Here is a 15386-nt window from a genome sequence, read left to right as displayed (position 1 = left end):
GCAACATATCATCCCTTAATTGATTTTACATAACACATGTTCAGCATTTCTATTTAGAATTCCAATAAAGATGTGATGTTATTGGGATGCCTGGGTGGCTCAGTTGGTTAAGCAACTGCCTTTTTTTTTTTTTTTTTTTTTTTTTTTTTTTTATCGAGTCCCATATCAGGCTCCCTGCTCAGCAGGGAGTCTGCTTCTCCCTCTGACCCTCTTCCCTCTCATGCTCTCTATCTCTCATTCTCTCTCTCTCAAATAAATAGATAAAATCTTTAAAAAAAAAGATTTTATCTATTTACTTGAGAGAGAGAGAATGAGAAAGAGAGAGAGCATGAGAGGGGGGAGGGTCAGAGGGAGAAGCAGACTCCCTGCTGAGCAGGGAGCCCGATGCGGTACTCAATCCCAGGACTCCAGGATCATGACCTGAGCCGAAGGCAGTTGCTTAACCAACTGAGCCACCCAGGCACCCGTAAATAGATAAAATCTTTAAAAAAAAAAAAAAGATGCGATGCTTTTAAGTACTTACCTACACATTCAACTGCACAATGTATTTATTATTCAAAATTTATGATAATACAAATACCTACTTATTTTCCTTTACTTGCAAATATTTACAATAATTCAAGTAAAAATTTGCAAAGTAATATGATGCCATTTCATACATTTTTCTTTAACTATCACAGGTGATAATAGTATCACCAATTATTACTATCATTTAACAGTGATAATTATATTCTAAACATTGAAATAAACTCTTTTAAAATGTGAGGTTTAAAAACTGTATCTGATTAGTGGTTCCCCAATTAGTATTTATGGATTTTCAATCTTTTGATGAACAACAGTTTTTGTACAGCTGCCAGTTTCCATTAAGGTATTTCTAAATATACATCTTGGTGTTCTTTAGTAAAATTTATTAACTGATTATAATTTAACCTGACATGTAGTAGGAACTTAATATACTGTATGTCTGCATAATTACATTATTTTATTATTTTGATACAAGCACTTTATTAAAGTCATGAGAATAATTGTGTTTTCAAGAGAGGCATATAAAAAAGTTAACATATTTCATCAACAAAACTAAAAGACAACCTACAGAATGAAGAAGATATTTGCAAATGATATATCTGATAAAGGGTTAGTATCCAAAATATATGAAGAACATATGCAACTCAACACCCCAGAAAACAAATAATCTAATTAAAATGGGCAGATGACATGAATGGCCATTTCTCCAAAGACATACAGATGGCCCACAGACACATGAAAAGATGGTCAACAACACTCATCATCAAAGAAATTCAAATCAAAACTACAGTGAGATATTACCTCACACCTGTCAGAATGGCTAAAATCAACAACATAAGAAACAGCGAGTCTTGGCAAAGATGTGGGAAAAGGAACCCTCTTGTGCTACTGGTGGGAATGCATACTGGTGCAGCCACTATGGAAGACAATATGGAAGTTCCTCAAAAAGTTAAGAATAGAATAAAACTACCATATGATCCAGTAATCACAGTATTGGGCATTTATCCAAAGAATACAAACCACTAACTCAAAACAATATATGCACTACTATGTTTATCACAGCACTATTTGCTATAGCCAAATTATGGAAGCAGCCCAAGTGTCTATCAATAATGGGAAAAGAAGAAGTGGTATATATGTATATATAATGGAGTATCATTCAGCTATAAGAAGAATGAAATCTTTTCATTTGTAACAACATGGACGGAGATAGAGAGTATAGTGCTAAGCGAAATAAGTCAGTCAGTGAAAGACAAATGCCATGTGATTTCATTCATATGTGGAATTTAAGAAACAAATGAGCAAAGGAAAAAAGAGAGAGAGAGAAACCAGTAAACAGACTCTTAATTATAGAGAACAAACTGATGGCTACTAGAGAGGAGGTGGGTGGAAGGATGAGTGAAATAGGTGATGGGGATTAAAGAGTACACTTACCATGATGAGCACTGAATAATGTACAGAATTGTTGAATCACTACAGTGTTAACTAAGATAACACTGCATGTTAACTATAGTGGAATTAAAACAATAAAGAAAAGAAAACATTTTCTTTTTTTTTTTTTTTAAAGATTTTATTTATTTGACATAGAGAGAGAAAGACAAAGTGAGCACAAGCAGGGGGAGTGGCAGGCAGAGGCAGAGGGAGAAGCAGGTTCCCCACAGAGAAGGGGGAGCCCGATGTGGGACTCGATCCCAGGCCTCCGGGATCATGACCTGAGCCGAAGGCAGTCGCTTAACCAACTGAGCCACTCAGGCGCCCCGAAAACATTTTCTTAATATCTGTATTAAGGATATTGTTGGGACTTTTTTGTTTGCTTACTATTTAAAAGTTTACATATTTCAGAACCTAAAGATAATTTATTTTACTTTTTACTTTTACTTGAGAAAAAAAATTGAGAGAGATAATAAAAAAGAAGGAAAGGAAAATAATCTTTAGGTGTCTTAAAGAATGGCTTTTAACGATCTATGATTGTGTTTTAGCCCCATTAAGCAACCATTAATGCTGGAAAATGATCACACACACACACACACACACACACACACACACGCTATTTTTTTTATTTGAAGAGATTTTTAATTTCTTTTAGTAATAAAATTCAGTGTACCATTTTTTTTTTAGAATTGAAAAAACAGATGTACCTGGGTTATATACATAAGGATTATTCAATAATGACATGTTGAAAACAGTAATAGTCAACTGTCATCTTATCAGAAATTGCTTCTGTGAACCCCTACTAAAGTAGCCCCGTCTATCCTCTGACTGTCTCTTTACTCTGTGTTAATTCTATCATAGTATGGATCAATCTCTGATATTGATTTATTTATTCATGTGCTCATTGTTAATCTCCCTGCATTGTCCCATTCAACAATACGATATTTGTCCAAGATCAATGTCTTCTTGAAATTTTACTGAAGAGCCCTCTGTTTTATTCCCAACTTCTGCCAGTTTTATGAATAGATTCTCCCTTTAATAGCTCTATATTAGTAGTATATTTACAGTATCCCACTTATTTGATTCATAGCCTGTGATAAACTTCTGTGGTATATGTGTATGTATGTGTGTGCACATGTGTGTGTTTTCTCTTTGACTTTCCCAACGTACAGCATGTAAGTGCTCTGAAAACATTTGCATTTGTTGATGAAGAATGGTTAACACAACAGAGGACGTTGCAAATAGGGAAAATACCAGTTTGGGGGACATGGACTGAACAAAAGCTCATCAAAACAAGTGAAGCAAAACTACATCAATGTCTCAGATTTCACAATCTGAGAAAAGACCATTTCAACATGGGTTGAAAATTCACTAATTCACATGTGCAGTTCTCATGAATCATAGCTGTAGTTCTAGCAACTCTGAATCTCTCTAATATTTGTGTGGGAACTGGTAAGTTTCTTCTTTTCCTTTCTGGTAAAATAAACAGTATATAAATGATGAAAATTTATTTAATTATAAAAATTAGTGATAAGATATTTTTTGTGCTTCAAATTGTCTTTGTTTCTGATATTTCTTAGAAGAAAGAGTGAAAATTCTCTCTTTTTTTGGTAGATGGCTGTAAATTAGCCATTATTAGTTGTTATTAACGTTCTTCTCCACTTGTGATTTCTAACCATGTAATTCAAATAGATTACCAAGGCTTAGACTTAAAAATATAAATGAAATGAGACTAACATTATTCAGGTAAAGATTCACTAATAGATTTCCCTGTATGGGTATGACTATATCAAATTATTATCTAGCCAGAGGTGGGGGGGGTGGGGACATGCTTGCCTATATATTTAAGAATTTTTCTAAAATGTAGAGATAATCTGAACTTTTAAGTCTATAGGATGGAAACAGTTACCAAGAAGCAATTGTTATTTAAAAATTATTAGCACACTGTACAATTATGTCCCAATTTAATCAGTTTGAGCTAAGAAGTACACCACTAACTGACACTTGAAAACTCAGAAGTTACTTGTATATTATAGGAATTTCTAATGCACATTTATCAAGTTCTTGCAGGAAGTTTCATGCTAGAATTTTATACTTTTTATGTTTATCATATCTTTCAAGACAAATAATGGAACCAAACAATATTTATGTGCTACACTCATCATTGTTATAAAAATGCCATTAGACAAAAATGTTAAATATTCACAAAAAAATATTTCCTTCAGATTCTGGCTAGCAAAAGATGCTGAGAGAAATATCAAAGGAGGGATATATAACACAGTGCAGATAATCACAGGAGTTATAAACAAAGGCAGTTGACATTAATAATTAAGTGAGGAAATTTCCTGTGGGGGTTTAGATGAGCTACAGTCACAATGTGTAAAATCACTTGGCTAAATGATCATTCGTTATGTTCTAGACCAGAGGAGTATATATTAATATAACTGGGTTTTCTACCCTATTTTTCTAGTCCAATAATTTGTCTAATGTAATAAATATGGCTATTCTACATTCCCTGTGAGGAAAAATCATCCCCATTAGAACCTGATGTTTTTATTTTCTGTAAGGGAGTATTCAATATAAATAAATGTGTTAAGGAAAGTTTATCACTTCTCTGAAGTTTTTGTGTTGTGCATTAGATTAATTTTAATGCATTTTATTATTGCTGTCAATATCCAAGTATATATAATCTGACCTTTGCAATATAAGGTATTTATCATTTTACTGTGATATTTTTGAGTTGGTTTGTGTTTGTCTACTTTTCTGTTTTTTCAGTTTTTGAAAACTGTTATTTATTTCAACAGGGCATTCTTTAATGAGAAACTGCTCAACACACTGAGACACAAGATACCCTAGTAACCAAGGATGGCTTCCTCTTGGAAACTAATTCTGTTTCTGTCAGTAGCTGGGTGTCTTTCAGGTAAGAATCTTGCTGTACATATCAAATAACAAAAATATATTAAAATCTTCATTACAAAATATCCTCAGGCGTTCATTTAAATTTATATCAGAAGTTATACTTTTCAGCAAAAGAAAGAAAAACAATTCTTAAAATTTTGTTAACATTGCAAAAAGTCATAAGCAATTCAATATAATAAGGTACCTAGGAAAATACTGTATGAACGTTAATAAAATGAGTATCCTTCCCACCCCATTGGCTTTCATTTACAATGTAAGCTATTATTAGCCTTTAGAAGACTGAGTAATATATATATATCATTTACAGCAAGTAATTGTAAAAATGTCTCATTACAATGCTAAATTTTACCATATAAAGACAGAATCATGCTGGATTTACTATACTCACACACACACAAACATTTAAAGCCATCTCCAACACAATGAATTTGTTTGGTTGTTTCAGTTTATCTAACTTTGTTTTGATCAATCTTATTGTTCTATATCTTGGATCTAAAATGATATCTTTTACTCTGAAAAAGTAGTTTATGTTCTTTGGAATAATACTATATTAATGCTAAAAATTAATATGCCATAAGTTTTTAAGAATGTCTAGAAATTAAATGGTAGTGATGATGTAAATGCTTATACATGTAACATTTATAGGTTGATTTAACTCAATAGTTATGTTGTTTTATTAAGTGCTATGTATGTAACTTCAACTATGTATGATGGATGAGTCTTCTTTAAAAACAAAGAGGAATCCTCAATTTAGATTAATTTATTATTTCAGTTATAACTGCATGTTTTATGTTTAAATGTAATAACTAACATATTTGCATGTATCTGAATGCCTTTGGAAGATATATAAAAGCCTCTTTTGTTGAAATACTAGTAATTAACTGTAAAAACAACAAAACAATTCTAAATTTATTATTATTATGTATTAAGCACCACTGCTTATAGGGAAAAACAGGTTTAAGAAGAGACAGGGAAGGTAAGATGAAACCTCTAGAAAACATTGGTAGATACATCTGTGAAAACATGAAAAAGTAAGAAAACATGAACAAAAAGCATTAAAAGTTAAATGAAAACCCTGGTCCATCAATATTATGGTTACCTTAAAAAGAAGTAAATAGTCTTCAAATATTTTATCCTATTTTCTTTCTGTATGGTATTAGCATCTTCCCCAGTGATCCAGTTTATTTCTCTTTTACTGTCTCAATGCCATCTTCCTCAAATTAAATTAACTAAAGGGAATAGAGGTAGGCTTGCAAGATGAAAGACAGGTTGTCCAGTTAAGTTTGAATTTCAAATAAACAACAAGGAATTAAGTTCTAGAATGTTCCATGCAATATTTTATTTTATCCAAAATTTAAATATAACTGGAGTCTAGTGTTTTTTTTTATTTATTAATTTGACAATGATAGTTGGAGGGAGAATTGTAATTTATATCACTCCAAAGTTTTATTTTTTTGTACTGGTACATTATACTCCCAAATAAATAGTCACTTCAGATGAGGTATTCTACTCTGGTTGTGGAAACTTGAAAATACTCAGTCTGAGGTGAAAATACTCATTTTCAAAACATGAAAATACTCAGTGTACACAATCACTAGATTTCCAGTTCATAAGGTAATCAAGGTGCTGCTGTCTCCATAGAGTAAAATGAAACATTGTAAGATAAGAGTAACAAGCTTAAGTCTGGAGGTAAGTTACTATTTAGATATTATAGACAGTTCCAAAAGATAAGACATCTGTATGGGGTGCCTGGGTGGCTCAGTCGTTAAGCGTCTGTCTTCGGCTCAGGTCATGATGCCAGGGTCCTGTTTAAAAATTGGTTAGATACTTGCAAGGGAATATTATCAAGGTTAATTATATTCAAAAAATTCTCTCACCTTTATCTTCTTATTTTAACAAATTATTTTGGAAGTACAGCTTTTATGTTTTTGTTAGTTGTTGATACTTACATTCAATACTCACTTCAATATTTTATTATTTGGTATTTTATTCGTTAGGTTTTCTCTGGTTATTGCTTTTGTTATAAGTATTACATTATAGGACCTACCTGGTATAGTAACCTGATTACTATTTCAGAAAATGAGGGTAATTAAGCTATGCGTCATGAACACATTTTATGTTGTTGCTGCTATTTGAACCAGCAAAACTGATCAAAGAAATAAGAGAAGTCCAAGACTGTATTCTTTCTTTGTTTTACTTATTCTTTTTTTTAATGAATAGATTATCTTGGGTGAGTTTCACTAAGAAATGTAGAACTCTTATACAACCCTATGTTTACAAACTGACTATTAAAAGCAATGAAACATTGATAGCCTGTGTAGTGATCTACAGCCTTGTATTAAAAAGAGACTGATGAGGGGTGCCTGGGTGGCTCAGTCATTACATGTCTGCCTTTGGCTCAAGTCATGATCCCAGGGTCCTGGGATAGAGCCCCACATCAGGTTCCCCGCTCAGCGGGAAGCCTGGTTCTCCCTTTTCCACTCCCCCTGCTTGTGTTCCTGCTCTTGCTATCTCTCTCTATCAAATAAATAAATAAAATCTTATAAAAAATAAATAAATAAATAAAAAGAGACTGATGATTAAAACAATGGTGAGATACCACTACACATATCAAAATGGTTAAGATCCAGATAGACACAAAAAGTAAAAGCAGTATTAACTGTTGGTGAGGATATAGAAAACAGGAATGTTTATTCATTGCTGGTAGAAAAGCAAAATAGCACAGCCATCTTGGAAGACAGTTTGGCTGTGTTTACAAAGCTAGATAGTCTTGCCATATAATCAAGCAACTGGACTCCTAGACATGTACCTGATTTTAAAATGTATGCACATACAAAATACCTGCACAGAAAAGTTTATAGAAGCTTTATTAACAACCATCAAAAATGGGAAACAACCAAGATGCCCTTCAATAAGTGAATGGATAAACAAACTGTGTAAATTTCATATAATTCAATACTATTCAGTGGTAAAAAGAAAGGATCAAACCATTCATACACGTGGATGAATCTTTTATGCATATTGCTAATTGAAAAAAGCCAGTCTGAACTGGCTAGATATTGCATGATTCCATCTGAGTGAGCTTTTGGTAAGGGAAAATTATAGAAACTGTACAGATCACTGATTGTCAGAGGTTGGGACAAGGGGATGATTAAATAAGTGAATGAAGATAAGGTATTTTTTAGGGTGATGAAAACACTCTCTGTGATATTGTAATGGTGGATGCATGTCATTAAACATTTATCAAAACCAACAGAACTTTATAACACAAAGTAAACATCAATGTACACAAATTAAAAATAATAATAATAATTTAGGAGGTTAGAGGATCCCAGAATGAAAGGCAGAATATGAGAATCTAACTATATTACAAATGTATGAAACAACTTCACTTGGGGCAGTGGGGGATAAGGGTAATGACTTAAGTAATTATGGAAATGAATCTTCAAAAGTAAAAGCAAGAAAAAAAACCCCACTAAATAACCTGTACTTTGGTAATATAATATTATTATTAGCAACTCTAAACCCACTATACATGAAATTGAACAATTAAGTCAATGGATGGTGGAGGGTGGGAGCCAAGTTTCTCACTGTTGGAGTAGGAGGTCACAGATAAACAAGAGGAGGTTAGAATGATCCCTGTGGTAATGGATTAGCATTGGAGACTTCAGTACGAACTCATGTTTAGTTTAACGTAGATATAGATGGTTACATTAACAGTGTAGAAATGTGGGGCGCCTGGGTGGCTCAGTCGTTAAGTGTCTGCCTTCGGCTCAGTTCATGATCCCAGGGTCCTGGGATCGAGCCCCACATCGGGCTCCCTGCTCAGCGGGGACTCTGCTTCTCCCTCTCCCACTCCCCCTGCTTGTGCTCTCTCTCTCTAATAAATACATAAAATCTTTAAAAAAACAAAACAAAACAAAAACCAAATTATAAATGTGTATATATATACACCACACATGTATCATGTTCTGTCATCTGAGATAGCCTAGAAGCAATGTACTATATAGTAGAAATCAATACAAAAAGTGCTGAGATCTTGGTTTCTAATACTATTCTCCAGTTGAGTGATCAGGGCTATTTGAAGAAGGACTAACTCTAGGGCTGGGGCAGGAAGTGTACTTGACCAGCCGGGAGTATCTTATAATAACAGAAAGTAAAGAAGTGCTAAAAAAACAAAGCAACAAACAAAAAACAAACATAATGAGGCAGGAATGTCAAAGGGACACAGGAACCAACTGAAAAAGTTCTCAATGGCCCAAACTGGAAAAAATTTGAGCAAGAAAATGAAGCATGAGTTATAACCCAAAGAATAAAATAATTACCCATAAGCCCATATTTGTATAATAAGTTAATGAATAAACAAATTAATCAAAAGGATAGACAAATTCCCCATGTAGATGAACTTCAAATAATTTATGAAAACACTTTTTCTCAAGGAAGTGGAAGGTAATTTTCCCCTCCTTTAAATGTGGGCTGTCCATAGAAACTCTTCTTTGCAAAGACTACAGAGTGGAAAAGGAGGATAAAAAAAGTAACTTTCCAGAGAAGGAAACTGATATACCTTCTTCAACCCAGTGATGATCAAGGTCAACATCAGCAAAGATAACATTTACCCTTGATATGATGTGATGAGAATGGCACCTTACTTCTGTGATTTTCCTCATTAAAATCTATATCCCCAGTCTAATCATGAGAAAAATATCAGACAAATCCCAAATGAGAGACATTCTATGAAATACTTGGCCAGTAGTCCTCAAAAATTTGAAGGTCATCAAAAACTAGGAATATTGGAGAAACTGTCAAAGAAAGAGGAAGCCAAGGAGACACAAAAACTAAATGTAAAGTGTGACTCTGCAATAGACAGAATCCTTCAACAGAAAAAGAACATTCTATACAAGCTGAGGGAATCCACATAAAGTATGCACTTTACTTAAGAAGTAGTGGAAACAATGGTGAGCACTGTGAATTGTGCAAGACTGTTGAATCACAGATCTGTACCTCTGAAACAAATAATGCAACATATGTTAAGAAAAAAGAAAAAGAAGAAGATAACAGGAGGGGAAATGAAGGGGAGTAAGTCTGAGGGGGAAACGAACCATGAGAGACGATGGACTCTGAAAAACAAACTGAGGGTTCTAGAGGGGAGGGGGTGGGGGGATGGGTTAGCCCGGTGATGAGTATTAAAGAGGGCACATTCTGCGTGGAGCACTGGGTGTTATGCACAAACAGTGAATCATGGAACACTACATCAAAAACTAATGATGCAATGTATGGTGATTAACATAACAATAAAAATTTAAAAACAAAACAAAAAAAGAAGTAGTGGAAACATCAATCTTATGACAGAGAGTTGTGTAATGGTTAGTAGAGGAGGAAAATTGGACAATTATAGTATATTTTGTTTTTTGGGAAGTTGAACCAGGCAAAAGAAAGAATGGCAGATAACTTCAAAAAGATAAAAATTCAAAAGTGTGTGTGTCTGTACATTTGTGGATGTGTTTTAAGCCTAGAGAAATTACTATTTACAGAAATTCAATCTACAGAATACATAATATACATGTTGATTGTATATTGCATTAGTTAGTTTTTGCAGCAAAATGAACCATCCTCAAATGTACTAACACACACAAACACACGCACACAACAAATATTATTTCCCACAATTCTGAGTGTCAGGTTGGTGGTTCTTCTGGTTTGGGCAGGTTTAGCGGATCTTTGCAGTCCTCATGAGGTTTGAAAGAGTAGCATTGGATAATGTATTTAGCCTCACACTGCTGGTAATTGGCTCCTACTAAGCCAAGGCAATGGGAATGGCTTGATCATGTCTCTGATTTTCTTAGTCTAGCCCAGGCTCTTTCACACAGTTGCTCAGATAGGTGAAGCAAAAGTAGGGATAAACCCCAATCTGCGAGCACTTTTCAAGCCTTTGTGTCATGTTTGTTATTGTCTCATTGACCACAGTAAATCACAAAGGCCAAAACAGGACCCAAGGAGTAAAAAAGTGGATTCCACCTCTTGAAGAGAGTAGTTTGCAAAAGCACACTTTAAAGATATTGAAGAACACAGTATATTAACTTAGGCATTGTGCTATACAGTAGATTTCTAGGATGTATGCATTTTGCATAGTTTAAACTTTAAACCCTTGGAATAATACCTTCTTTCTTCCCCTCTCTCTCGAGCTCTTTGGCACCCACTAGTCTACTCTCTGCTTCCATAAATTTGACTATTTTAGATTCTTTATAGGTTCTTTATATAAGTGGCAGACTTAAAAATTTTCCATGAGGGTAAATCTCATTTTAAGTGTTCTTACCACAAAATAAAATAAAATAATAAAATAATAAAATAAAATAACATGATAATAATAAATTAAAAGGTCAGGCAAAACTTTTGGAGATGATGGATATGTTTATGGCATAGATTATGGTGATGGTTTCACAGAGGTATACTTATTCCCAACTTATCAAGTTGTATACATGAAATATGTACAGCTATTGTGTATCAGTCATACCTCAACAGTGATTCAAATAAAGTGTGCATACAGCAATAAGATATATCCATGCCCATTTTTGAGCTCTACCATGTAATTTGTTATATCTATGAATATTTTATATGAAAATAATAATCCTGTTTTAGTTAACAATAAAGAAGATGAAAGGTTTCTTTGTGTCTTTTTATTTCAGATACAGTGACAGTGCGAACACTGTGGTCTAACTTCATTAGCTGAGCTTGAAAAAAACTTTAAAAATCAGTAAAATTATTTTTATCAATATAAGATAAATTCACTTGAATAAAATCTAAGAATTTCCTGATAGAATGTATGAAATTGGGGAAGGAATCATAATTAGTATAGCCTAGTTCTGTATGTATATACAAAAATTATCAACATTTCAACCACTTCTCTGTCAAAATTCATGTTGTTTTCTTTAAAAATGATTCTTCAAAGATTTATTATCCTTCAAATGTGTATGGAAGCAGCAATTGGGAGAAAGCAATATGGTACAGGATTTACCTTCTTTGAATTTATTAGCAACTTTACTGACATTTGCTGGTTCTGTTAATTGCTTTTCATTTAATATCCATGTTTAAACAAACACAACAACAAAAAATAAATTGTTCTGTTCTGTTTTACAGAATATCCTATCTAATGGGTTTTTTTAATTATCATACCCCTTTGGGAATGTGGCTAGTAATTATTCTAATTTCTTTTAAAATATTTAATAGTTAGAATTCTGTATTATAATAATCATTAACAATATGTTTCTTTTTGTGAAATATAATAAAACAACTTGATAGGACACTGAGCTTAAGAGAGATGTGCATGTGAAATATGTCAAATACAAATATTAATTATTTATTGTTAGAATAGGCTAGAATGCAGTTATTACTACCCACATTATCATGTGGTTGAAGGATCATTTGGTTGAAGGATTTTGAAAAAGCATTCTTTTTTCATTCCCCAGTACCAGCATATTGTTTGCAACATCTCAAATCTGTTTATGCATTTCTATCGAAGTTATAAACTTAAGAAAAAATATTTAATTTATTAAAATTAGATATATTTATAGCTCATCTACATTGAAAAAAATCTCCCTCACTAAATTAAAAAATTTTAGGATTAAAAATAATTTGGAGATCATGTGGCTTGATTCTTTATACCTTGGCAAGTAAAGTATTATTTGTTCTCAATAAAGATGAGACCTCGGGAGGTTCTATCACATACCCAAGGACACATAGATGGTAACTAGTTTAAGAATAACGAGAAGGCTGCTTCTTATAGCAATGATTTCAATATATCAGACAGCATGGAGGGGAGACAAGAGAGGAAACTCAGTTCTCAGAGTTACACTGACTTTCTTCTGACATAATTACATCTAGTTCCTTTTTCCTGAATTACTTGCAGATGCTTCTGATGTAAGCTGTACTGCTTTAGCCTGGTGATGGGTATTAAAGAGGGCACGCACTGCATGGAGCTCTGGGTGTTATACGCAAACAATGAATCATGGAACACTACATCAAAAACTAATGATGTAATATACGGTGATTAACATAACGTAATAATAAAAAAAAAACCCACACATCTTTCCCTCCACGTTCACCTCATTCTCCTTCACTGAGTTAAATTCATTTTATTGGACAGATGACAGTTTGTTCCTTTTGCTAAGAAGATGATAAACTATTGAACAGAGAATGTCTGTCATTGATAAGCTTATACAAATCGTCTCCTTCTTCTTGGTGCCAGGGGGGTAATAGCACAGAACTTTGTCACCACCACTAGTGCTGCCTAAGAACTTTAAAAGGAAATGAGAAGAGAAGTGTTACAGAAAACAGATGCCTGATAATATTAAGTCTGACTGGCCCTACTGCAGTTGAGAAAGAGAAATGGATTATGGCTTCTCTGTGATCATTTTGAAATTATATATGTGCACATTGTATCAGTCCCCAGGAAGTCATGATGATAATAGAGGCTACCTCAGCCCCCCCCCCAAAAAAAACAAGTTGACTCTTATCAGCTGTGCACTGGTGGTATTAGACATGTAATTAATCAGAAGACACTTTAATTTATCCTTGTTAGTGGAGGTGTGCGTTTGGCAGAGGCGTGTACTTGAATTTAGTTTTATTTATTTTTATCTCAAAGGCAAAGAAAATGCTAAGAGTTATCTATAATTATCAGCAATTCCTAGAGTGATATAAAAAGGAAACCATCACCTGAAGAGAGTCAGATTCAACATCCCAGAGAAATGAGAGTACATGATATAATATAAAAATATTTTGTTCTCAGTGTTTTGTTCTCAGTGTTTTGGAGAGTAAAGAGAGTATTAACTAATTTATTAGGTCAGCTGAATGTTATTTCTCTTACATGAGAAAAATTAAAAGTTTTCTACTTGATTATTGGTTAAGGAGTAAGCAAAATATATCAAAAGTATTTGTTAATCTAGAAAGCGCCATGAAAGTTATCTCATTCTTCTTCAACTGGACTAACTCCTATTGAAATTATTATTTTCAAAAATGATAAATCTTTGCTAATAAAATATTAACCACCAACACTAGTTCTTTTTGTTATTGTAAAATAATGCTCAGAAAATTCATAGTGTATCAACTGTCCACAAGAACTTGTGAACAGATGTTCATGATATCATTTGTTAAGCAGAGATAAATTTCTACTACAGTAATAAAACAGTGAAATATGCCGATTTAGGGGAAGATTGTTTTATTGCTTAGCATGAACTTCTGAGGAGCTGCCTCTATTTAGTAATTTGAGTAATTTGTCAGCAAGAAAACAGTGGCATTTGCTAAATTTCATTAATTCAATACAGGTCTATTCTGCCTATAAAATATAGAGACAGTTACATTCATGAGATCCCAAACAAGCTGGACACAACCGAGATGCAGAGAAATATAAAAAAAATCCTGTTCTCCTTGACCTTAAATAAAATGTACAGGCTTATCAGGACCCAAATATTTAAAATACGTCATATGTAAAATAAATCATATATACCTAATTGTAAGACTAAAAAAGGGTTAAGTTTATTTTAGCTATTTGGGAAAATATTTTGCTAACAACCAACGAAGACAACTACATATTTCTTGAAACTGTAGATTTCTATATTTGGTGATATTTATTTGATATATCTATCAACCACAATATTTTTTCTAACATTTGAAAAAAATACTTTCCATACTAATTCTCACTGTAGCTTTAACAGAAATTTGTCAGAAATTTCAGTTTTCGTATGATGTCCTTATGATGGTGTCTGTGCTTACAGCATGACCTCATCCCTCCTATAGATTTAGAGTGTGGCAGAATCATCCAAATGGGTCAGATCAGGGATGAATATGATTTTAAGTGATGATCTTTTCCCTTTTAGTACTTGCATATTTGCAATTATAATTTTTATATGCTGAAATAAAAAAAAAACAGGACTCTACAAAAACAGAGGTGATGTGGCTTTATTTGATGTCTCTTACAAAAGATCCAGAATAATATTTTCTATAAGTATGGGTACCTATTTTTAAATAAATGAAAGGAAAAAGGAAATGATTAATTACTTGTTTGATTCTTCTGTGAAGAGAGGCATAGGCTATGTTTCTGGTTATAGCAATTTTTGTTAAGAAAACCTCCAAAAATGATGAATAATTTTGGATTTTCTAACCTGATCATCCTAATATCTTTTAATACCATGAACTAAACTGAGGTATTTTTGGATACCCTGTAGTTCTGGGTTAAAGAAGTAGCAATTAGTTTAGTTCAGAATATTGTGAAAATAGGCATTAAAAATGAAAGAAGAAAGAAGAAAGAAAGAAAGAAAGAAAGAAAGAAAGAAAGAAAGAAAGAAAGAAAGAAAGAAAGAAAGAAAGGAAGAAAGAAAGAAAGAAAGAAAGAAAGAAAGAAAGAAAGAAAGAAAGAAAAGAAAGAATAAAGAAAGAAAGAAGGAAGAAAGAAAGAAGAAAGAAAGAAAGAAAGAAAGAAAGAAAGAAAGAAAGAAAGAAAGAAAGAAAGAGAAAGAAAG

General features: G+C 32.9%; 1 protein-coding gene across 1 annotated transcript in view; it reads left to right on the top strand.

Annotated features, from left to right (window-relative positions):
- Positions 1 to 15386, top strand: part of CNTN5 (contactin 5) — a 1102248-nt gene that overhangs the window by 278920 nt on the left and 807942 nt on the right. The window contains exon 5 of the mRNA XM_073904019.1: positions 4761 to 4876. Within this exon, the coding sequence (XP_073760120.1) occupies positions 4822 to 4876 (55 nt within the window). The 5' untranslated portion in view covers positions 4761 to 4821. The remainder of the gene's footprint in view (positions 1 to 4760; positions 4877 to 15386) is intronic.

Source organism: Callorhinus ursinus, unplaced genomic scaffold (assembly GCF_003265705.2).
Source record: "Callorhinus ursinus isolate GAN/ISIS: 27379988/994484 unplaced genomic scaffold, GSC_fseal_2.0 scaffold19, whole genome shotgun sequence".
NCBI classification, from domain to species: Eukaryota; Metazoa; Chordata; class Mammalia; order Carnivora; family Otariidae; genus Callorhinus; species Callorhinus ursinus.
The sequence above is the reverse complement of the archived record's forward strand: the minus strand, read 5'-3'. Positions and strand labels throughout refer to the sequence as shown.